The 22,092-nt window shown below is 35.5% G+C and overlaps 4 protein-coding genes across 9 annotated transcripts; 2 read left to right on the forward strand and 2 right to left on the reverse strand.

Moving 5' to 3' along the window:
- Positions 1–115: 115 nt before the first annotated feature.
- LOC141899306 (uncharacterized) lies at positions 116–11,026 on the forward strand. 6 transcript variants are annotated; one of them, XM_074785528.1, is made up of 18 exons: positions 116–276; positions 642–843; positions 1,178–1,316; positions 1,470–1,601; positions 2,382–2,538; positions 3,111–3,173; positions 4,260–4,301; positions 5,359–5,530; positions 5,613–5,787; positions 6,148–6,202; positions 6,291–6,570; positions 6,643–6,747; positions 6,961–7,113; positions 7,203–7,344; positions 8,047–8,082; positions 9,116–9,289; positions 9,375–9,398; positions 9,671–11,026. In XM_074785528.1, exons 1-18 carry the CDS (start codon positions 245–247, stop codon positions 9,790–9,792), a joined length of 2,205 nt encoding a protein of 734 aa, XP_074641629.1. In that variant the 5' UTR covers positions 116–244; the 3' UTR covers positions 9,793–11,026. The 6 variants fall into 6 exon arrangements, with proteins under 6 accessions (XP_074641629.1, XP_074641630.1, XP_074641631.1 ...); XM_074785529.1 differs by lacking the exon at positions 9,375–9,398; XM_074785530.1 differs by lacking the exon at positions 8,047–8,082.
- Positions 11,027–11,650: 624 nt separating this feature from the next.
- LOC141900498 (uncharacterized) lies at positions 11,651–12,259 on the reverse strand. Its single transcript, XM_074787418.1, has one exon. It carries the CDS (start codon positions 12,257–12,259, stop codon positions 11,651–11,653), a length of 609 nt encoding a protein of 202 aa, XP_074643519.1.
- A 2,241-nt stretch (positions 12,260–14,500) lies between these two features.
- LOC141899860 (putative cytochrome P450 120) lies at positions 14,501–17,871 on the reverse strand. Its single transcript, XM_074786440.1, has 11 exons — positions 17,811–17,871; positions 17,026–17,329; positions 16,603–16,680; positions 16,431–16,515; positions 16,179–16,351; positions 16,023–16,099; positions 15,738–15,932; positions 15,523–15,639; positions 15,317–15,444; positions 15,119–15,206; positions 14,501–15,047 (listed from the first exon to the last, which is right to left on the reverse strand). Exons 2-11 carry the CDS (start codon positions 17,243–17,245, stop codon positions 14,880–14,882), a joined length of 1,329 nt encoding a protein of 442 aa, XP_074642541.1. The 5' UTR covers positions 17,246–17,329; positions 17,811–17,871; the 3' UTR covers positions 14,501–14,879.
- Positions 17,872–18,009: 138 nt separating this feature from the next.
- Positions 18,010–21,843, forward strand: LOC141899474 (uncharacterized). Its single transcript, XM_074785821.1, has 12 exons — positions 18,010–18,250; positions 18,342–18,410; positions 19,094–19,197; positions 19,287–19,444; positions 19,519–19,686; positions 19,773–19,969; positions 20,044–20,215; positions 20,297–20,368; positions 20,447–20,474; positions 20,550–20,842; positions 20,925–21,117; positions 21,242–21,843. The coding sequence occupies exons 1-12, from the start codon at positions 18,011–18,013 to the stop codon at positions 21,570–21,572; spliced, it is 2,025 nt and encodes a 674-aa protein (XP_074641922.1). The 5' UTR covers position 18,010; the 3' UTR covers positions 21,573–21,843.
- Positions 21,844–22,092: the final 249 nt, after the last annotated feature.

Genomic DNA, 22,092 nt, shown 5'->3' on the forward strand with positions numbered 1-22,092 from the left:
TTCTGGACTGCGATCTTGCCAGGATATGAGAATAAACGATTTGGACGGTAGATGGATAAGGATTTATGGGATTCGAACTCGGTGGCGTTGAACGTGTTACTTCCGGTGTAACCAGGAGACGCCATTACAGAAGCTTTGACAGTTGTGTCAAAATCAATCAAATATCTTTCGACATCGGCTTATTCCCTGAATTATTTGTTTCTGTTAATGTCCCTGAAGGGAATATAGGAAATATTTGTTCACTATGTGGAAACTTAGAGAAATCACTGACAAAGTGTAAGTAGAAATTCGATTTGAACCAAGAGAATTTTTGACAGCTAAGTAAGGAAATCAATGTTTTGATTGAAAGACAAACTAACAAGAAGAGCCGTTTACTGCCATCTTACGCTTTATAGTTTGGAAATCTATGTTAGCGTAAAGGTCTAACTGCAGTTAAGGTCACCTCAGTCAGAGTGGTGCTAAAACTAAAAGAATAGTGTGTGATGAGGAAAAAGGACACCTAAAAACTGCAGTCGCTCCAGTTGTTGTTACTGTTAGTTTGCAGATTCGACAGTTGTAGGCTAACAGAGAAGTCTTGAACAGATAACCTCCCTAGTATAGTTAGATCAACTCATCTCAGTTATCATTCTATGTATTTGTAGCACCAATGTGGTGATGAACTATTCTGAAGTCGAGGCAAAAGTTCGAGACGCTACGAATGACGATCCCTGGGGACCGACCGGTACCGTCATGCAAGAGATTGCGCAATATACGTTTACATACGAACACTTTCCAGAAGTGATGGGTATGCTGTGGAAACGTATGTTACACGATAATAAGAAAAACTGGCGCAGAGTTTATAAAGTAAGTTTATGAAAATCTCTTGTTAAAGTTTATTTTATTATTGGCTTACATGGCTAATCTGACCCTAAGCTAATTAACACCGATTTTTCTAAGACCTTCATTATTTTTGGAATTTTTAATTTGACAAATGGACGTCGAAACAAACGTAGAAACAAACAACGTAATGTGAAAAATAGAATTAAACTATACTTGGACAATTATAACAATCATAGTTTATAATCCAAGCCCTGACTTATATTGACAAATTTACTGTTTGTACCTAGTATTGTAGTTTATCTTGTCATTATACCAAGTTATTATTAAAGATAAACTTCTAAATTTATTATATATTTAGGGATTATTACTTTTGGCTCATTTGGTGCGAAACGGTTCAGAGCGTGTTGTTACAAGCTCTAGAGAACATATCTATGATTTGCGACAACTTGAAGCGTACACATTCGTCGATGAAAATGGCAAAGACCAAGGCATTAATGGTAAGACTCATAATTCCGTATATTTTCTGTTTAATTCCATTAAATTGGAAATGACAAAATGATCAGAGTTTGGAGAAAGCTTACGTGATCACTCTCATTATATCAGTGTTTCTCGGAGAAAAGTTTAATGAATGCCTCCCTGAATGTTTTCAGTGCGACAAAAAGGAAAAGATCTGCTCGAATTGATACAAGACGACGACCGATTGAGGGATGAACGTAAACGAGCCAAGAAAAATAAAGATAAATACGTCGGCTTGTCAGGTGAATCAATGGCGTATCGCTATAGTAAGTACATGTATGCATAATTTTCGCCATGTTGATTGATTGGTATTGCAAGACCTTTATCATTCATCATTACTCATTTAATAGGGTATAGATTTTACATCGCATTAGGTTCAGTTTTTTGTTCGAAACACTGTGGTGGTTTTGAAATGATCTAATTTGAAAATGACAATATATGTATACATACGTTATGTTTTTATTGAAAGCATCTCCACTACAGCTTCAAATAGGATTAGGTCAGTGACCAACCACAGTATGTTTTACTAGATAGATCACCACATTTCACACTTAAAAACAAATAAGACATTTATCATTATATATGCTATATGATTTTTGCACATTTTATCAATTCCTGACTACAGAAAGAGAAGTTTTATCAGTTTATACTTAGTATGTAATTTGCCCTTTGGAAAACTCAACTGATACTAATTGTCCTCACTCAACATGGTAATGAATTTGCAACATGCGTGTGCATGGCTTATTGTATTCAAATGTATTCTGGAAGTTCATTTCTGTTGTCACTTTTTTATTCTATGAATGTTTTATCGTGTTAGTTGAATGTTGTTTTTTTCACTTCGCGCTTCATCGAAGTCTCGTTTAAAACAAAGTACTAAGTTAATCAAATGCTTATTTAATTGTAGATTAGATAAATGTCAGTAATTTCAGTTTCTAATTTTTTCCTTATTTACAATATTCTTTCACCCTTTCAAATCGTTTCCAATGTTAGCGTGCAAAATGTATGTTGTACTCAACTCACAGTTGTTTTTCCCGTTTAATTCTTAGGTGATAGATATGACGAAGAACCTCGACGAAAATCAAAATTAGATGATTTTGACGAGTTCGATAAAGGCAACAAATCCAAAGCCGTTGAAGCTTTAGATAAAGTAAAAGAACTATGGCACAGTCGAAGCCGAAGTTTTGATGATGGATCTGATCACAGGTAAGCTTGTTGTATTCTATCGGAAAGATAACTGTCAGCGAACTGTTGTTTAATCAGTTTTACACCACACTGAAAGTCTATTTTCAGCACGTATTTGTATTCGGTGATAAAAATACGAATTACATAGCCTAAGATTATTTTGAGGAAATTTTTGTATTGTATTTGGTTTTTTCGAAGATCGTATTCATCGAATAATTTATTAGAGTTGATTTTTTTTGTAGATCTTCTCTCTTTTAATCTCATTAATTTTTCAGTTTTTCATCTCGTTCTATTGCTATCGAATTAACATCAAACGTAATGATTACATTACAGAGCTTCAATACACAAATTTTAGCTGATCTTCTGCTGTTGATAAAAGTGTGACTGAGAGCAGTTTGCATGTTCCAAATAGCATGATTATAACAATGGGCTCTACATGTATATTCACTAACCTTTAAGATCTCACTTTTGATGGATGTACGGGTCTGGTATAAAACGATGAAAAGGGGAAAACAATCCTATATTATATCGTTTTATCGTTCATCATGAATGCCCCCTAATGTCTTGTTTTATCTTCCCATTATTATCAACAGATATTCTGCACAACCTGAGGAACAGACAGGTTCTGGTTCTTCTCCCCCGTGGGCAAAGAAAAGGTATTTGCATCTAACTCGGGATCAGTCTTTAACAACAATGAAAACAGAAGCATGGTGGGAAATAGATTGGCAGAATGTCCACTCTTTAGTTTAGAAGTTATAATTTTCACAAAATGATATTTTCAGTAATTTTCATTTTCAATTTTTTGTTGATTATTTTTTGCATATATTGCATCAAGTATCATATGTTGGAGAGGAAATTGAGATATCTTTCTTTGTTTCTAAATACTAATAGTTTATTCTCAATATTTAACAAACTACCAGTATCAGCACTATTCTATATGGTATTGAGATATACATAGAATTCCAGCAGCATTTGACATAACATTACTTAAGGAACGACATATTTTACTTTAGTATCAGCTGTCAATTAATTATTCTGAATCACAGCTGTTACTTCGGTATATGAATACATCTTTTGTTTGTAAACCCAATAGGTATAGACTTCTCACTTAGATTTCCTTCAACAGGCTTCTTTTTTAGCGGGGATCCCCATTTCATTTCATGTGCAGTTAATTGGAGGGTGTATTTATTGTGTATGTTTGGACTGCATGCTGTTGATGAACTAATATCTTACCATTTTCCTTTTCTGTGTACAGGCCTGTAGCCAGGGCTTTTTAAGGGTGAGCCCAAATGTACAAATGTAGCCATATGAGCAATTTTGTGGGAATATAAGACTAAGAATGGCACAAAGTAAATTTACATATTGTGATTGCTGCCCCTTTTTGATGAAACAGCGCCTATTAATGCCTTCTTCATCAAGAATCTTCATCTTCCTCATTCTGAAGTATATTTCATGGCATCTTTGAAAAAAGGCTCTTGGAAAGATACTCCTCCGAATCCCCACTGGCTACAGGCTTGGTGTACTCTGTATTGTATTGATCCAGGTTTATAACAGCATTGGTTGGGTGTGTAGTCATGTTACAGAATTCACCTTTTCATAAATCATAAACACCAATTTCACCTCTTGTGTTTTTTTTCTTTATCAGAATAAAGTGTGATAACATTTCTTGTAACTTGGCTATCGTATCTTAACATGTTAACTGAGCTATTTTTATTATTTTCTGCTTTGCCTGCAACCTGTAGCACTATGGGTCACCATTACGCATTCCCAAGTGTTGAAACACCGTAAGTTATGACAAGTCTATTGTGGGAACTGGGTCTGGTGATGGGCTCAAACAGAACCTCCGCATGTCTATTCAGCACTCCTCATTCCATTCTGATTTTGTTTATCCTTTTCTTTCCTTTTCTGAAAGTTAATCAATGATTTCATTTTGCAGACAGTTTAGTTACAGATAACCAATTAACGGATGAAACTGAAAATTTTGATAGTAATCACCAATGAGTGTCCCTCTCGCTTTAAATGACTACATCAATAATTCCAATATGAGATATTTTTGATTTGATGTGATAAACAAAATTGATGCATGCCATAATGAATTCAATTAAGAACTCGATGATCTTCGTATGATTTTTAATCAATAGTATTTATTAAGGATATCGGAAGATTATTGAAAATTTTGTATGAAATAAAAATATTCATTCTGTATGAAATAAATCGAGAAATCAAGAATATTTTACATCCACTTCTTGAAGGCATGTCAGTCTCAAGCTGTTAAGTTCATATTCTCGCATGTATCTAGCTATATTGTACAATGACATACTTATTGAGAAAGTTTTGCCGTTGTTCTTTTTGCCAGCTTGTCTGCTAGCTCTATGTTAACTAGTTTAACATTTCTCTTTATAATATTTACTTACCTCTTTGCTGCTAGCTCTGCAGGATATTCAGATTATTCTCTGAACAGATATTACTAATATTTCTTTCGAACAATTATTTCGTAAGAATCATTCTATTTGCTAGAGATGAAAAGCGACAAGTGGTCATTTTGCATTTTATATGAAATCATACTGTTTTGTTCATGAGCCTCTTGGTAGAAAGTTGCAGTTTTGATTTTTTTGCTTGAAACTAGTATGATACCCGAGATATTGCATTTGTTGTACTTAGCTGATAGCGATTAAAACCTTTCCAGGTTCCCTCTCGAGTTTTAGAGAATTTCCTTGATATATTTCTAATTGTTTCGAGTATCAATCAGTGGTTAAAAATGCCAAACGTTACTTCCACACATTTCATATGATCTCTTCAATCTTTATTATCAATTCATGAGATTTATATTGAATTTTCTAGTGATGATAATGATGTATATGAACCAGAGGATAAGAATTATGAATTCCACGATGATGAAGAGTTCACTCATATCGAAAGAACTCACACTACGAAAACCGAAAAAATAACTAATCGACGGACCAAAAAGAAAGTTGACCTCGGTGCAGCTTCAAATTTTGGAAAAGAAACGCAAGTAAGTGGCAAACCAGTACAACATGGCATATTTTTTCCAGCTACTTGTCATATTGACTGTTTATTTTACTATTGATTTTCAGAGTCAAAATACATCTGCTAATGAAGGGCCGAGTCTAATTGATACAATGCCGCACCCAAATAGTAGTCCAGATCTATTCTCTGATTTCCAAAAAGCTGGCACCACTTCAACGAATGCCAATGGACAGTTTGCAGATTTTTCCAATTTTGATGCTCGCCAGCGATCAACCTCAAACTGTGAGTATCAATCTGCTTAACTACAGGGTTTGTACACCTGGACTGGGTTTCATAGACGTGGAAGAAAAATAGTCCCTGGGAACATTTTGAAATTTGTCAGTTATAACCATGGTTTCTCATTGTTACTATGGTGGTTGTCACCCAGATTGAGGATTTACCCCTAGGGATAACTTTGATACTCAGTCTATGAAACCGGGCTTGGAATTCCTGGATGTCCTGGAATTTGAGCAAAATCAATTCCAGGAAAACCCCTGAAATTCGAGTTGCTCTTAAGTGTACGAACCCTGAACTATCAATCTACTGTTTTGTAATTTTGATTACCGCTTGAAATGTAACCTATGTTTGTTTTCATGTTTGCAGCATCAAGTAATTTTGGTGATTTTTCTCAATTCAACAACCCTCAAACCCAACAAAGGTACCTCATCTTAAGCATTAATGTACGCCTGCTCTCATTTGTATGTATAAAATCATTAGTTTTCAAGGGATCGTTGAATGTTTTTCAGCTCTGGTGATTTCGGAGATTTCTCATCGTTTCAAAGCAGCAGTGGAAACTCGAATGCCGCTATAACTAGATCATCGTCCGTCGATCTATTAGCCGGGTTGTCTCATCACATTCAACCTCCACTGTCGGCGCAACCTCTACAGTCAACACAACCGGTGCTTACACATTCTCAAACGCAACCTACGATGAATATAGGTATGGGTATGCAGATGAATATGAATGGGCAGATGATTGGTATGATGTCGATGCCTGGACAAATGCCTATGGCGCAACAACCGATGGTAAGAAATCTTATTTGTAGTTCTGTAAATGTTTAAAGTGTATATTTAATGTATGTATATCGGTGTTTTTAGATGTCTAGTCAACAACCGATGTCACAAATAGGTGTTACTCAGATCAGCAGCCCTCCTATGGGTCAGGTGCCGATGGGAATAGGTGTTTCACAGCCACAGCAGCCGGTATGATTCTATAATGAGATAATGATAATACCTGAATTAGCATAGCACCTGTTTCATTTAAAAAAGGTTCATCAGCACTTAAAGTGTGCCGTGAAAAAGAACTCCCCATAGATTTGGCAATAAATCTGAAGTAATGCTATTCTATTCAAAAAGGTTAGAAACCAATTCCGAACAGTATTTTCCATTAAGACTATTTGTTTTAATTTTTCGCAGGGAATGATGGGTGTAATGCAACCAACAGCGAATAATAACGTACCGGTAGGAGTGATGCAACCGATGTCTTCGAATACTTCAACTGTGGGTATGATGCCACCTATATCTGCCAGTGCTCCTGCTACCCCTATGAAATCTCAACACATACCACAGGTAAAGATAGAACCTAGTTTCCGGTAAAATGAAATCGATTGAAGCGATGTCATCCGGCGTACTGATTTAAAAATGTTTTGTCATTGCAGTCAATTTCGAATTCCAATAATACCTGGGCCGGTGTTGGAGTCGATATAAGTCTAGATAGCCTCAGTCCGGCCAGTAAATATCAAAAACAAACAGCGCCGAGTATGAACCAACTACAACAGACTTCGCAACAACAGTTCGCAGGTAAATCTATGGATCATGTGTTCGTAAGGGTATTACTGTTATACCCTTTATTTCTTTATGTTTTCAATTCAAGTCACTGATAATTTATAGCCCACACACTGGTAGAATTGGAACTTGGAACGGGTTAGGTAGTCCTTAGGTTTTTGTGAGACACGCAATTTTTGACTTTCTTCAATCTTGTTTAATTTTATGAATTAAAGGAACTATTTATGGCATGGGTATGATGTATCCAGGTTAGTATCACGGATATTTTATCGATTTCACAAATTCTGGAGCAGCACTAACTGGATTAATGCCTCATTTTCATGGATATGATGCTTTACGCACTGTTTCCAGTACTTGTTATATTGATATATATATTTTTTGTGGATGATAGTAGCACGAGATGTGATGCTGGAATTGGATCTTATCTACTACACTATTTTTCATTTATTTCTGTAAATCGATGTTAATAAGATTACGTTTGCATGGTTTATTTTCTAGTCAATGTTTTCAGGAACTTGCAGGATTTTCATTTTTAAGACGATTATGTGTGAAATATCTTTATATCTTTAGTTGAATTCTTTTCCAATATATCTTTAATCTTGTATAGATAAACGTTCTAGATTTATATCTTTATATCAATACTACATTTTAACTTCAATGCTATAGATCTTGCATGAGAACTTATCAAAACCTCACAGATCATTTAATTTTCTTCAGATTTTCAAGGTTTTGCCAATTTTGACCAATCTCCAGGTATATTCTCTTTTATCTATCTATTATCAACGAAATCATGTACGCTTTTGAATTGGATGAAGTGATCTATAAACCTCATTTATATGATTTATATTCTCAATAACTGCTAAATAACCCCCACAGAAATCTTACAAACTCCCTCTGTACCTGAACCCTCTTATAACTTCTATTATTTTTGAATGACTAGTATTCGCTAACTAAGAATAGCTTTTATTAACCTGATATTCATTGGGCTTTTCTTACAGAACACAATACGTGTATGTCATTGGTTCCGGTTTCGACTCCGTCATCTCGCTGGCGGTCTATTTACAACGCCTCTGTCTTTAACCAAAGAATGTGTTAGTTGTTGCCGTTTTTTACGAAATAATTTTTCGTTAACTTATTACTACTCACTTTATTACAATGATTGATGGGCTGAGGAAAGCATGATTAGGTTTTGGAAAGAACTGTTCATCTGAATAAATGGATGGTAGTGGTGGTTCCCAGTATTCCATTTTAGCTTTTAGATTCTTCTTCTTCTTGTATTCAAATGTTAGATAGTAATAAGTTAAAACTGATTTGATATATTCGATGTTTCTCTATTCTACCAGTGTTCTTTCTTCATTCTAACTACTAAAGGATTCCTAAGCGTTACATATTCTATGTGAAATTGTGAAAAGTGACTAGTGATTAAGATTGTAAATGTATGCCTGTTGCACTATCATACTGCTAGAAGCTGGATGTGTTACAAAAGTTTTAACTATTTATAAACAGGAATGGTCAATGTGTGGTAATGATGGTTAATTTTAGCAAAATGATTGATCAAATTGATAAGTTATTGTGACTTGTATGCTGGCTGTAGCATGGGATAATTAGGAATAAGCATGGACTTTTATGGTGGAAGACAATCATCAAGACTGTACTCTAAAAGTGAAATAATAAGCTTGGCGTCTTCAGATTGAATATTTTTTTGCATCCCTCTTTCCCTCGAATTACAGCCTTCGTTACGTAAGTTTAAGTCTATTGTATTTGTACTTGTTACCATCTTATTCAGGTATGGGACCTGGAATTGCTCCAAATATGTATCCGCAAAGTCAGATGTTTCCAATGGGAACTGGACCTATTCCATCACAGCAGCAGCAGCAGCAGCCAGCTACTCAACTAACTCAACAGATGTCACAATTAAATATGCAGGCGGGAGGTGCTCCACTTATGGCTCCAAATATGGGTATGTGCAGTCGCTAATGATGATATATTGTTTAGTCAATCAATTATTAGCAGATTTTGTCTTCTGTATCGTTTATTATTCATAGCTTGTACCGGTGAACCTGAAGGAAGTATGTATATGAACTTATATAAGTTTTGAATCTATTCCAATTGCTTGATTGTTAATATTATTATTTTCATAAAATGGGCAAATTTTTTTCTAATTTCGAAAGGATTTGTCAGCTTAGCTTGCTTTTCATTTCTTGAGAATATTTTCATGCTTCTTTAATGTTTGTATATTTTGTTTATATATTTAAAAGATATTTAGAAATGAAAATATTTAGAAAACATTTTAAAAACTGAATCATTCACACTCTTAAATCGAGTATGATATATGTTTCAGGTATGGGTGTACAACAAACTGGTGGCATGATGTCTATGACAATGACAAGGAGTCAATCGTCAACTTTACAACAGCGAGCTGATCAAGCCTTCTCCGGATTAGGTTCATTTACAGCCAAATAATCGATGCTCACCACCGATACACAGCATCTACCGTATTCTAAATCTCTATGACTTTCATCATTATTTACTTGGACTCGAAAAATACAATAGACTGTGTTAAACATTCGTCTAGATATTTTGTTTGATCATTCAATTGATCAACCTCTGATACAGCTAAATTAACCAATGTATACTACAACCAATATACTGAAGTTAAAGGTACATATATTTTTGATTTAACATCTATTTAATGAGAAATGGTATTAGGTTGATTCTGCACATGTTTTTGAAATGATTGAAGTAATTTTTCCCAACAGATTATGTTACCTACAGACATGATGTATCATGTTATATGTATGAACTGTTTTATTGTATCTGGTCCTGAAACTTTCAAACGAAGCATTCCACAATTGTTTGTATTTCAATGAAAATATGTGTATGAATTGAAGTGTCTTAATTTATTTATAATGATTACCGGATTATTAGTCTACAGTATCTTAACTGATTAATTAATAATTATAGTTATAATATATGTAAACATATTTGTACATTGTTATCATATAGATTAAGTCACTAATATGTCTTATTTCCTTCTCTTCAAAAATGCACTACCTTCACTGAACGAGGTATTAATATTTTGATTTATCTAGATACTTGCATTTAGGCTACAACTGCAATATTTTGTTTATTTCTGTTGACATCAGCATTTAACGAATTTGAAGAGATTTTAGCGATGTTCAAGTATCTATGTATTGTAGCCTATGTCTGTAATTGGTGAAAACAGCAGCAGTTCTAGTCTTTGTACACATAGACTACAAAGTCTGTGATATTTTTATCTTCATCACAATAGATCAACATTTTCATGTTGAATTAAGTTGAATCAAAAATTCATAATTTTTGTTTGAATGCATACATTGTGTGTCATTATTCCTTATTTATACTGCTGTTCATACTTTGTTACCTTGTTGTTAAAATGTTTCCGATGGTGTGACTGGTAGAAAAAAATACTTCTAGCTTCTTAATCATGTTAAAACCTGTCTTCAGTTGATCAACTGTCAACCGCCAATATGAATTAGGTGAATGCATTTGTAATATTCGTGTACATAGACTAAAAATATTATTTACCATTGCGTATGCCGTGGACATATCAGTTGAGATGGAAATACCTTTCTATGACCTCTTACATAGTGCACATCAAGGAACAAAGTTGTATATTTGTAATATTGTATGTACATCTAATAAATGAATTGATCCTATTATTATATCTATTAGTTGTTTGTATATTTTGTTGCTCATGTGGATGATAGATTCTTTGCCATGTTCGTTCGTCATCTACATATAGTAGTTATTAAGTGGATTATGAATGATTTATCGAGGATTGAAGGAAAATATTTATGTATAAAAAACATCGATCTCCAGTGAAGTCTTCAGGCCCGTGGCGTGAAAATATGCAGTCCGTGGTTTCACACCGTCACTGCGCTCGATTGTTCGTTAAACAACCCCCCCCCCCCCCCCCCCGAGGATCATCGGCAAAAATCCGCATTTAACTTCCCGTATTATGTATAAATCAAGGTTATCAAGCAAGAGACTGCACATCTAATCATATAGCCGAGATTTTCCATCAAAACTTGTTTCAAGAGTGAAAATAATCGCAACAATGGGAATCTCCACAAAATGGCGCCTAGAAATAGCAAACTTTTCGATAGAAAAGAAACTGGTCTGGATGAGATAACTGTAGGTGTTGATTTAAGTGGAATGTTGTGGGTAGATGAAGCATTCTAAAAGCGAGGCAGGAGTCAAACACTGGCTCTTTCTGGGAGTTTAAGGTGGTCCTGACAAGGACCGATTTAGACCTCAAAAGAACGCCGTAGGCTGAAATTTACTTTTTGGCTGCAGTTTTCTTGGTAGCCGCTTTCTTCGCTGGAGTCTTCTTCTTAGCCGGTTTGGCTGCTGACTTCTTGGTTGGAGTTTTGGTTTTCTTAGCGGCAGGCTTGGCTGCTGCGGCCTTCTTTTTTGGCGAAGCTTTAGCGGCTTTCTTCGCGGTGGCTTTCTTAGCGGCAGGCTTCTTCGCTTTCGGTTTAGCTGCTTGAGGTTTGGTGACCTTCTTGGCGACTGGTTTCTTCACGACTTTCTTCGGTTTGGCTGCGGTTTTCTCCTCTTTCTTTGCTTCCTGACTCAATCTGAAACGCCCCGACGCGCCTTGACCTTTGTTCATGTAACGAACGTAAGTTCCCTTGACGAGTCCGGACTTCAGTTCTTTACGGATAAAGACACCTTGACGGTCGATGTCAACTTTAAATTGTCCAGCGATGTGCTTCTTGATGGCAGCCAGCGACGAACCAGTTTTCTCTCCCAATGCGGTGATCGCGGCTTTCACCATAACGTTGAATGGAGGATGAGCGGCTGGAGCCTTCGGTTTCGCAGTCTTCTTGGCAGCGACGGCCTTCTTAGCGGGCGAGGCTGGAGCGGCGGCTTCGGCGTCAGACATATTTGAAGGTAGTTGATGCGAGTCTCGTAGATCAGAACGCGTGAGCTTTATTAACGGTTTACTGTTCGAGTGATGTCCACCCCGCCGATACGCGCCTGTATATGTTCAACTATTGCCGACGCGCACGTACCGCTGTTAGATGCAGAGCATACGATTCTACTCAGCTGAATTCAGCGACGCAGATTTTGTGCTGGATGATGCTGATAAAGGTTTAATTTCTTGCGTTAGCACTCTTAAATCTGAAAATTATTTTCGTATTCTGACAGCAAAGATATTACTCCATCAATCGATGTAATCAAATCGAAATTTTAGATTACTTAACGGTGTCGAAATTGCGGTTTCTTAAGGTCAATTGCAGAAAATGAAATGAAACTTTGTTTTAGAGCTAGAAATTAAGACGTTTCATACCTGTGAATCTATCTACTTGTTTCATAGTAAAGATGATGTTGTTAACTATCAACTGACGAAGTTTCGTGAAATTTCGAAATGTAAAACCGGTGAAATATGACGATTTATTTTTGACCCTACGTCTAGAGCAGTTTCTATAGTCACACGCGGTGGACACCATTCGGGTCCTTTTTTAAATCGACCCGGTGCAGAGCACATGATTAGATACGTAGAACAAACTTTATAATATGATTAAGCCTATTATTTCAAATAATCTTCGTATCAAATTTTGTATATATTTTCATGCGAAGTTGTTCAATTATAGTTCAAGAGTGATATGGCTCGGCGGCGTCCCTGAACCATTCTCCTTCTCAATTTCTCCATAGACTGTATTACTTACTTCAGTTCATTTATTGCCAAACATTTTCAAAGTCTTTAATGAAATGCAAAAAAAGTACTGAAAACAAATAAAGAGGTACCGGAATCAAGCATGGATTTGGATAATGATAAGACCAAAAAATGTTCTTATCGGCGCGGGTAGGAATGGCCCGTACTGATTCAGACGCCATCTATCGGAATACGGTGTCAACAACGTTTGAAGAATGCGCTACTCTGAATATCCCGTCGGATAAATGCATCTCTCCCCTCTCAATCTATCTCCTCTCTCGATTTGTGTCAATTGATTGAATAATGAAAAAAATTGAAGAAAACAGCCAAAACGCATGCATTCAGAACATATCGCCTTTTCATTCAACTGAAACATTTTATTAAAATAAAAGAAGCAAAAGACAATTTATTACAAAATGATTTCATTTTATTTGGAACAAAATGATTAATACTGCCAAACAATAGGTACTGCCATTTTTTAACAACTGAAGTTCTGTTCCATAGTTCTACAAATGACTTTACCACCTAAAAAACCTTGAGAAAATTGTTCAGACCTGGACTCGGGCCAAGAAATGCAATAATCATACCATACCACATGGGGGAAAAGAGGAATGTGGTACAATAAACAATAACAGTTCAATTATCATCGACCAGTCAAATTCGAACTTGTATATGTTTAGATTTTTGTCACATCAAAATTGCACATGTATTCCGATATCATTATTATCTATATATCTAGTATTCGATCTTATCAGTATCATTAATATTTATCGGGAATAAAATGTCAAGAAATCAAGTTTCAAAGTTGTGGCACCAAGGATCTTCACCTCAAACGTAGCCATCAATTAACTCATTCATACACAATAGTATCATGAGTAATAGTAGTAGGATAGCGAAGTACACAACACAATAACAAAAACGCAAACAAAATAAAACACAAAGTATGGGAATTAACCTCATAAAATACTAAAATAAACCACAAAATAAAATAAAACTAAGTATCTAAGACAATAACATGGCGGCATAACTCAATCAATTCTAATATTGGTTATCTCAAATGGATAGAGTTGATTAATGACCAGCAAAACACGATAAAACACTTGATGAACTCGAAGAACAATTATTCATCAGATATATCTACATGAATACAAAATTATTGTAAATAATGTCTTAAGGAGTCATTGAATAGTAAAACAGTTAATTTCAACTAAAAATCATTTTTCAGTTACTCAACAGAACCTATTGTAAAACCTATTGTAGTGATACAAGTGTTAACGTACAGATCTGTGAAAAATGTTTATAATATAAACGCAGCGAGATTCAATAATGAACAGGACACGTAATTCATCTGGTAATATGCATAGAAATAACATAAATATATGATCACAGATCTACATCATATATCATAAAGAGAATATGAAAATACAGTAACAGATGAAAGAATATATGAAAATATATAACGATATCAATTATGTTATTGAAATTAATGCAATAGAAGTATAAGTTGTTCAAGTTTGTAGCCCTGTCTACACTAATCACTGAAAGCGTTACCAAAATCTCCTTTAAGGGTGGCAACCAAAAACCACTTTCTCTGGAATCGTTTTATGGTGTAGATAAGGCTTCTATCGAGTGGCAAATATTTAGAATCTCTATAGAAATTAATCTCAAGTTTTTTACATGTGACATACCGGGTAACCACAAAGCACAACTGAATATCACTATAGTATCGTATATTCTGTAGATAAAACAGCTAATAGAGAATCTATGGATTAGAAAGATCTAAGATTGATTCATACAATAATGCACATGCACCGATATTCCCTGAAATCATACTTCAATGAATATTTCACTGATCATCTCCATCAGGAGCAGTATTTGCGTTTTGATCTTCAACAACTTGAAAAATGGCAATAACGTCATTCTTAGGTCTCGATACTGGCAACCATTTATATTTGAGATCTTGTCCTTCCGGTAATTTCCAAGTATATTTAGACACAAGTAGGGCAGCAGTCATCTGTTGAATAATTGAGTAAATCAGTATATATTTTTTTAGCTTTATTGACAATGTGTGAGTATTTGTACTACCTTGATGATTCCCCATGAGAAATTTTTACCAACACATCCACGCGCGCCACTACCAAAGGCTACAAGCTTATCGCGGTCATCTTTATTACTGAAAAAAAAATCCCAATATTTACAAACAGCCATTCAAAATTTCCAAAAAAAACTTCCTAGATTTTATCTCAACTTCTGAGGCCCAGTAGAGCCTTCGTAATTACCTACCATGTCATCCACCGTTCAGGAATAAATTTTTCTGGTTGACTGAATATACATGGATCCCTGTGTATAGAATAAGTTGTATACATTACTGCCCAACCTTTACTGAACTTATATCCAAGAACTTCGAAATCCTGTAAAAAGATAGTAGACATCAAGTCACGTCTTGGGCAAGTTTTGAAAGCTGAAATATCAAACATCAACTTTACTACCTTGCGTATCAAGCGCCGGCCAGCAGCGAATGGAGGCCACAGTCTAATGGTTTCTAGAAGAATACTTTCAAGATAATCTGATGATGACTGCATGTTTTTCATAGTAGACTCAATCTCCTGATATGTAACAATAAAATAGATAATCAATACTACAGATTGCTTGTTGTAGGCCTATATTTCAGTAGCAAAAGTAGTAGTAAAATTCAGTCTCTTACATCCAAGTCAAGAGTAGATCCTATAACAAATGAAGTTAATATCGATGCAAATGCTTTTGGAACCAAGGCTGATGTGAGCAGTAATAAATGGTTGACAATGGATGATTCTGTTGGAAATGATGATGGTAATATCAATTTCAAGAACCCTTTAGCAGAATTCTGAACCTTTTCCTCTATGATATGAATTAACTTGTCCTAGAAGTTAAAAAAAAAACATTCATAGATTTTTACTGTCTTAATTTTTCAGCCCTTAATCCAATCACATGATGACTACCCGGTACTTACCCTTGCTTGCACAGCTTTTGCAAATGTGGATTTACCCATTCCAAGTAATTTCACATTTAAAGGGACAGAAATTATACCTGAAGAAATATGTTAAAGGTATTTGTGAGTGTCATTCCAATAACAGTAAAACATTAGATAAATTAGTTTGACACTAACCATGCCAGTGAGTTGTGGTAAGATTTACAATTGTCGATGCTAATTCAGTAGATTCTTCAAAGTCTAGATCAAGAAAAACGCTTAAACAAATCTCCGTCATCATACGTTTAAAGAACTCATACACCTTGATCTGAGCTGTGTTAGTAAGTTGACCCAATGATTTCTGTATTATGCTATGGAAAAACGAGAAATTTGTAACTTATCATGTTTATATACATACAATGGAGAGATATTCAAGTGTATTTGTCCTACCTCTCAATCTTTGAATGAAAGTTGGACATTTTTCCATGTGAAAAAAGATTTGACATCAACAAACGTAGATTATGCGCTTCAGGTCCTTAAAACATGTTCAATGATATTTTGAAAATGAAATCACAAATTGAAGAAAAACCTGCAACATCATCGAGATACAACTTAACTATACCTTCTGTAAATAGGATATTTTGTCCGAAGATTTCGCCCATTAATGATTTATAACCCAGCTCCAGATTATCTGTTTGATCTATTTGAATAAAATGGTCCAATTATTGATGAAACACTCAGTGTTGTAAGGAAAATAATAAAGAAAATCCCAAACTTGGAAAGGAAAACAAGCCTGAAAAGGTTTCTATTAGTTTATGATTTCATCTTCGATGTTTGGACTGCAGTATTCCTGATTGATAAGGCTCAATTAGTCAAGATGTCAAAAAAAATTTATCAATTAAGGAAACCTTTTCAGACTTGATTTTCTTTCTGGGTAGGGACTATGGGATTTTCTATTGAAATTGAATACTTATTTAGATTTGCTTAATCAGAAATAACTGGTACCGAACAACAGTGATATCTATAACTAACGGCATCTACTTACCGCTTAGAAGTTCCCTAGCAACTGTATTAGACCCGACGAACACAGTCGGTTTATTCAGAATACGTGATACAAAAACCCGCGATTGATGTTCATTGATTTTAGTTTCGACAAAGTCGACCGGATCGGCATAATATTCATAAGATTTGTCCCCAATGACGGGAAACCCTGCATTCCCTGGTATGCCATTAAATCCATCATCTAATGCGGCCATCATCATCATACATGTTCATTTACCCCATACAGCGACAACTTCTAACTGGTCTCTTCTTATAGTTATAGTGTAGTTTTAAGAAAGACTATGAACCTAAAATACGCAAGTACTGTAAAATACACAAGTAGGCTACTACACAAAATTCACAAATATACGACTGCAGCGGCGAAAGCCGCGGCAATAATTTACTGAATGACGTTTTTTTTTTTAATACAAGCTTTTGAAGAAATTAAGTAAATTCGCCGCGGCAATATTTAGAACCTGTCCAAAATTGGTAGGCCTACTTTTGGCCACGGCATTCAAAAATTGCTTCCATCGCGCCTGCGATACCACTCATAATATTGAAACTCAAAGCTCTGCCTCTGCTGGCATGTCTTTGGTCTTCGACATTCATTCATTTAAGTCTGAACAACGTCAACGACAACATTAACCAGTTGTTAACATACTTAATCTTCTTAGCTTAGGCCTTTCATCGTCTAATTAGTACCTAGCCAAAAGCGATAACGAACGTTAGGGGCCTAACTGATAATAAAAACAACCACACTATTAGAGCCTACAGTGTGATCTTTCTTACGTTGTTGCACAGGTGGTTGGTGGTTGGCCTATACATGATTTCGAGAATGAAATAGACAGGTCGAGGTCAGGACACGGTTCGATGAATGCACGGGAATAGGTGAATGTCGCCGCAATGTGAGATCCGATGCAGCGAAAAGATCGAATCCGGAAAATAATTTGAATTGAATTGTTCATCGCGGTACTCTGTACGACGGAGCAATGGCGGCTAGCGTAAGAAAACTTCCGAATCTCAAGATTTGCGTCGAGAAAAGTGACGATGAAGAGTCTAACGATGCTCGGGGAACTGAGACACGCATTTCGTCGGACGAAGGAGAACAGACGGAAGTGAGTAAATTAGAAGAAGTAGAATTCAGTGTCGCTATTAAGGATTTAGACGCGATCAAACAGCGACGACGTGAACAATATCCAACAACAGGATCACTTCCGGGTTTGAGTGCTGTGAGTATAGAACGCCGTTGAAATATTCCAGTCATGCTTTCCCATCATCCTATTTCATGTGTTTACACTCCAAATTTATCTCAACTAACAGACTTCTGGTCCGAAGAAGTATGAAAATCGATCTGGCGATTTCATAACCGGTTTTAATCTTACTACTGAGGTAAGTATGGACTTTTTTGTTTTGATTTATCATTAGTTAGGCCTAATGTCTGTTTATTAATTGATGAGACCTGTTTTTCTGGGATATTTTGCTTACTTTTTGGGGTACATACCTCATTTATGTCTTAACAGAATGCCAAAAATCGCGGACAACAACTGAATATCCGATATATTTCCAGTTCTGTACCAATTAGATGGATTGGCAAAAAGACTCCTTAAGTCCAGTTTAATGAGAGAGAAAATCCTCCATTTTGTCAGATTTCTTGGATTTGAACATTGTTACCATGCCTACGCCACCCTGATTTAGTTGTTGAGACCCCACAAGAAAAATAACTTCATTTCGTAGGCATGGTGACAATGTAAAAATTCAAGAAATTTCACAAAATGGAGGATTTTCTCTCTCATTCAATTGGACTTAAGGAGTCTTTTTGCCAATCCATCTAATTGGTACAGAACTGGAAATATATTGGATATTCAGTTGTTGTCCGCGACTTTTGGCATTCTGTTAAGACATAAATGAGGTATGTACCCCAAAAAGTAAGCAAAATATCCAAGAAAAACAGGTCTCATCAATTAATAAATAGACATTAGTGCCGTAGTGGTTTTATTTGACTAGCCCAATGAAATTACATCCATATCCTGTGAGTGGTATTGTGTTAATGTTACTTTTAACATTTATTCTAGGAATTCAATGAGAAGAAACAACAAAGAGCTAAAAGGTTTGGTATATCATCAGATATACAACCGAAAGCTGTTACTGAAGAAGACCTTACTGGTTTATATGAGAGGTATTATAAATATAGGCCTATTGGTTCTGCGTGTATTTTGAATCATTTGTTTGAATATAATGTTTATTCGATGTTTTATCTAAATCCAGTCTTGGAATCACGGAACAAACAATAAGAAGGAGTGAACGAGGAATTCGCCCCGAGGCCATTCATCTGAGGGGAACTCATGAAATGAGCACTAGAGATGTTTTCAACTATTTCAAAGATTTTTCTCCAGGCTCAATTGAGTGGATTGATGATGCCTCTTGTAAGTTTCTGATAACGAATTAAGTTGTTTCCATTGTTCTATTCATATTTCGATTATATCTTTTTTGTTACTAGGCAATGTTGTTTGGATGGATCCATTGACTGCTGCCAGAGCTATGTTTCATTTGAGTTTTCCCACATCTAAACCAGAATCTAAAAAGAAGAAACCGGTGTCGAAACTGCCTGCTACCAGTGAGAGTATGGAAACTGAGAAAACCACTGAGAGTAACGAAACTAAAGATGGTAAAAACCTGAATAAATTTTCATGCTTTTTTCATTTTTACACTGAATGATTCATATTTGATACAGAAATGATTCTTGTGTTTTAGAAAAAATGGAATCATCAGAGAACGCTAAGGATTTACTGTTCGATGACGACCTAGATTTACTTAGTGATGATGAAAAAGAGAACAAAAAAGATACGCAAGAAATTAAACAGTCCAATGAGAACGTTGTTGTTTCTGATGAAAAGCAAGATGTGGTGTCAGAAAAAGCATCAGATAAAACACCTTCAGAAGAGTTAGAGGTATAGTTTCCTGAAACACTTTCAATGGAGCTCTCCTTCTCGAGCCGGTTGACACTTCAATGAACTTTTTGTAGGATGGAGAAATATCTGATGATGATGCAGGAGAACAGATGGCTGCTGATGTGACAAATGATAGCAATCAAACACAGAAAGCTGATTTTGAAAATCTCTTCAAACCTCCTGGCATCTGGAGGATTGGCTTGCCTTATCAAAAGAATGAACTGTTCATGAGATTTGCTACTAAAGGTGAGGAACCGCAAATTGAGGCAAGTTATTTTTGAATTGATAACAGCTGATCGATAATGGTGTAAAACTGTATGATTTCAGCTGACAAAAAATTGCCAGGTGCAGAAAGGAAGAGTAGATATTACCAAAAATATGGTAATCCAAACTATGGAGGTATGTGAAATAACACAAGATTTCTCAATACAGTATGTTACAAACATCCTTACTATATTTGCTTAATCTCCGTTTTAGGTTCTAAGGGAGTTATCAGTATATCGAGGTAGGTAAACGTTGTTTCATTGTAGTTATACCATAGAGCAAAGGTGGGCTTAATTCACGTTTTTGATTTATTTAGAAAGCGCCGGTTACGTGATCGCCAACGTAAAGAGGAAAACTTTGAAGCGAAACTCGCAATTGAGCTTCAGAAAAAGGATTCGAAGTTAGATTCAAAATCAACGTGGTTATACGATGTTGAACAAGAACTACACGATGACCAACGTTTAATCGATATGCAAGATTCTGATAATGAATCAATGGATGTAGAGTTTGAATCAATACCGTCCAGTAGGTCACCGGCTCAACAGAAAAAGCCATTATTTTCTAAATCTAGTCGAGAAGCCATGTCCCTACGATTAGAAGGAGATTCAGGTAAACATATTACATCGCTATATTGAGGCGATATTAACTGTTTACAGTGTTTGATTATTAATCGATTGATCTTTGAAAATAGACTCGGATAGCAGTTGTAGTGAGCCGGCTGATGGGGAGGAGGATGATCTGCAACTTCATCGTAGATTAAATCGCTTACCTGTCAGTGAAGCGGAAAACTCGGATGTTGATGATAATTTGCCACCAGTTATGAAGAAAAGGAAAATGAGGATGTACGCGGATGATGAAGAGAAAAAGATTAAAAAAAGAAAAAAGTAAGTTTTGTCGTTAATTATTTAGCATAAGATTAATAATAAATTTCATTTTGTTTTCGAATAAAATAGTTTATAACGATATGAATTTAAAAGTTTCTTGACGTAGATTATTTGTAATTTTCAGAAAAATGTGGGAAGAACAAGTTATTACTGCTGGTGCTAGTGTAACATCCGCTGGTGACGCTCGCGATCGAATAATGAAACGTCAATTAGAACGCGAACAATACAGTACCGTTACTGTTTCTAGATATCGGGATGATAACAAAGATGAAAGCGATGATGATAGTGATGGTGATGATGATCGTCCCGTCGATAAGAATGCGAAGACTCAGTCGGGGGTCGATCTCCGATCTAAGTTGAGCAGTCGTAGGAAACATAGACATTCACCGAAATCATCTACTAGTAAAAAGTATTTACCCCTACGAATTGAAGTGACTGCTTCTGATGATGATTGATATTTGATATTCTGCAGCGTTTGCGAACCGTGTTTTTTAATAGTTACTGCTATTTAAATCGAATAGTCGATAGGTATTTTTCACCGCAATTTTCAGAATCACAGGAACATCAAAAACTATACTGCATTTAAGAAGAAAATTAGTTCTCAACAACTTCAATAGTGTAATGTTTGCGTGTAATCACGTTATCTTTTCATGGCATGAAAAAATCTTGTTCATGTTATATATTTATATAGAAAGAATGAGAATGAAATTGTATAATATAAAGAATCCCTGGAATATGGTGTTTTCATTATTGCTGCTGAATCACGTTTCTCATAGATTTCGATTTTTATGATGGTATCAATCCACAATCTTAGACCTGACCCTTCAAAAGAGTTTGACTTGAGACGAAAATTGCCATTCAATGCCGCTTGGATTCATCTCTGCTAGACGTTGATTTTATCACCACTCTTTCGAAAAGTTATAATCCAGATTTTACAGGAGACATTAAATCCTTGATGGATGGGATCCGGGCTGC

This window comes from Tubulanus polymorphus, chromosome 2, assembly GCF_964204645.1.
Source record: "Tubulanus polymorphus chromosome 2, tnTubPoly1.2, whole genome shotgun sequence".
In the NCBI taxonomy this organism is placed as follows: Eukaryota; Metazoa; Nemertea; class Palaeonemertea; order Tubulaniformes; family Tubulanidae; genus Tubulanus; species Tubulanus polymorphus.

What these genes read in the sequence shown, in the direction of transcription:
- LOC141899306 (XM_074785528.1), top strand. Translation starts at nt 245, where the DNA reads ATGTGGAAACTTAGAGAAATCACTGACAAAGT. An exon ending in CAAAGACCAAGGCATTAATG is followed by an intron (nt 1,317 to 1,469) that starts GTAAGACTCATA and finishes GAATGTTTTCAG; the next exon opens with TGCGACAAAAAGGAAAAGAT. An exon ending in CAATTTTGACCAATCTCCAG is followed by an intron (nt 8,083 to 9,115) that starts GTATATTCTCTT and finishes CATCTTATTCAG; the next exon opens with GTATGGGACCTGGAATTGCT.
- LOC141899860 (XM_074786440.1), bottom strand. Translation starts at nt 17,245, where the DNA reads ATGATGATGATGGCCGCATTAGATGATGGATTTAATGGCATACCAGGG. An exon ending in TACCACAACTCACTGGCATG is followed by an intron (nt 16,100 to 16,178) that starts GTTAGTGTCAAA and finishes ATATTTCTTCAG; the next exon opens with GTATAATTTCTGTCCCTTTA. An exon ending in GCCGGCGCTTGATACGCAAG is followed by an intron (nt 15,445 to 15,522) that starts GTAGTAAAGTTG and finishes ATCTTTTTACAG; the next exon opens with GATTTCGAAGTTCTTGGATA.
- LOC141900498 (XM_074787418.1), bottom strand. Translation starts at nt 12,259, where the DNA reads ATGTCTGACGCCGAAGCCGCCGCTCCAGCCTCGCCCGCTAAGAAGGCC.
- LOC141899474 (XM_074785821.1), top strand. Translation starts at nt 18,011, where the DNA reads ATGGCGGCTAGCGTAAGAAAACTTCCGAATCTCAAGATTTGCGTCGAG. An exon ending in ACGATTAGAAGGAGATTCAG is followed by an intron (nt 20,843 to 20,924) that starts GTAAACATATTA and finishes CTTTGAAAATAG; the next exon opens with ACTCGGATAGCAGTTGTAGT. An exon ending in AAGATTAAAAAAAGAAAAAA is followed by an intron (nt 21,118 to 21,241) that starts GTAAGTTTTGTC and finishes TGTAATTTTCAG; the next exon opens with AAAAATGTGGGAAGAACAAG.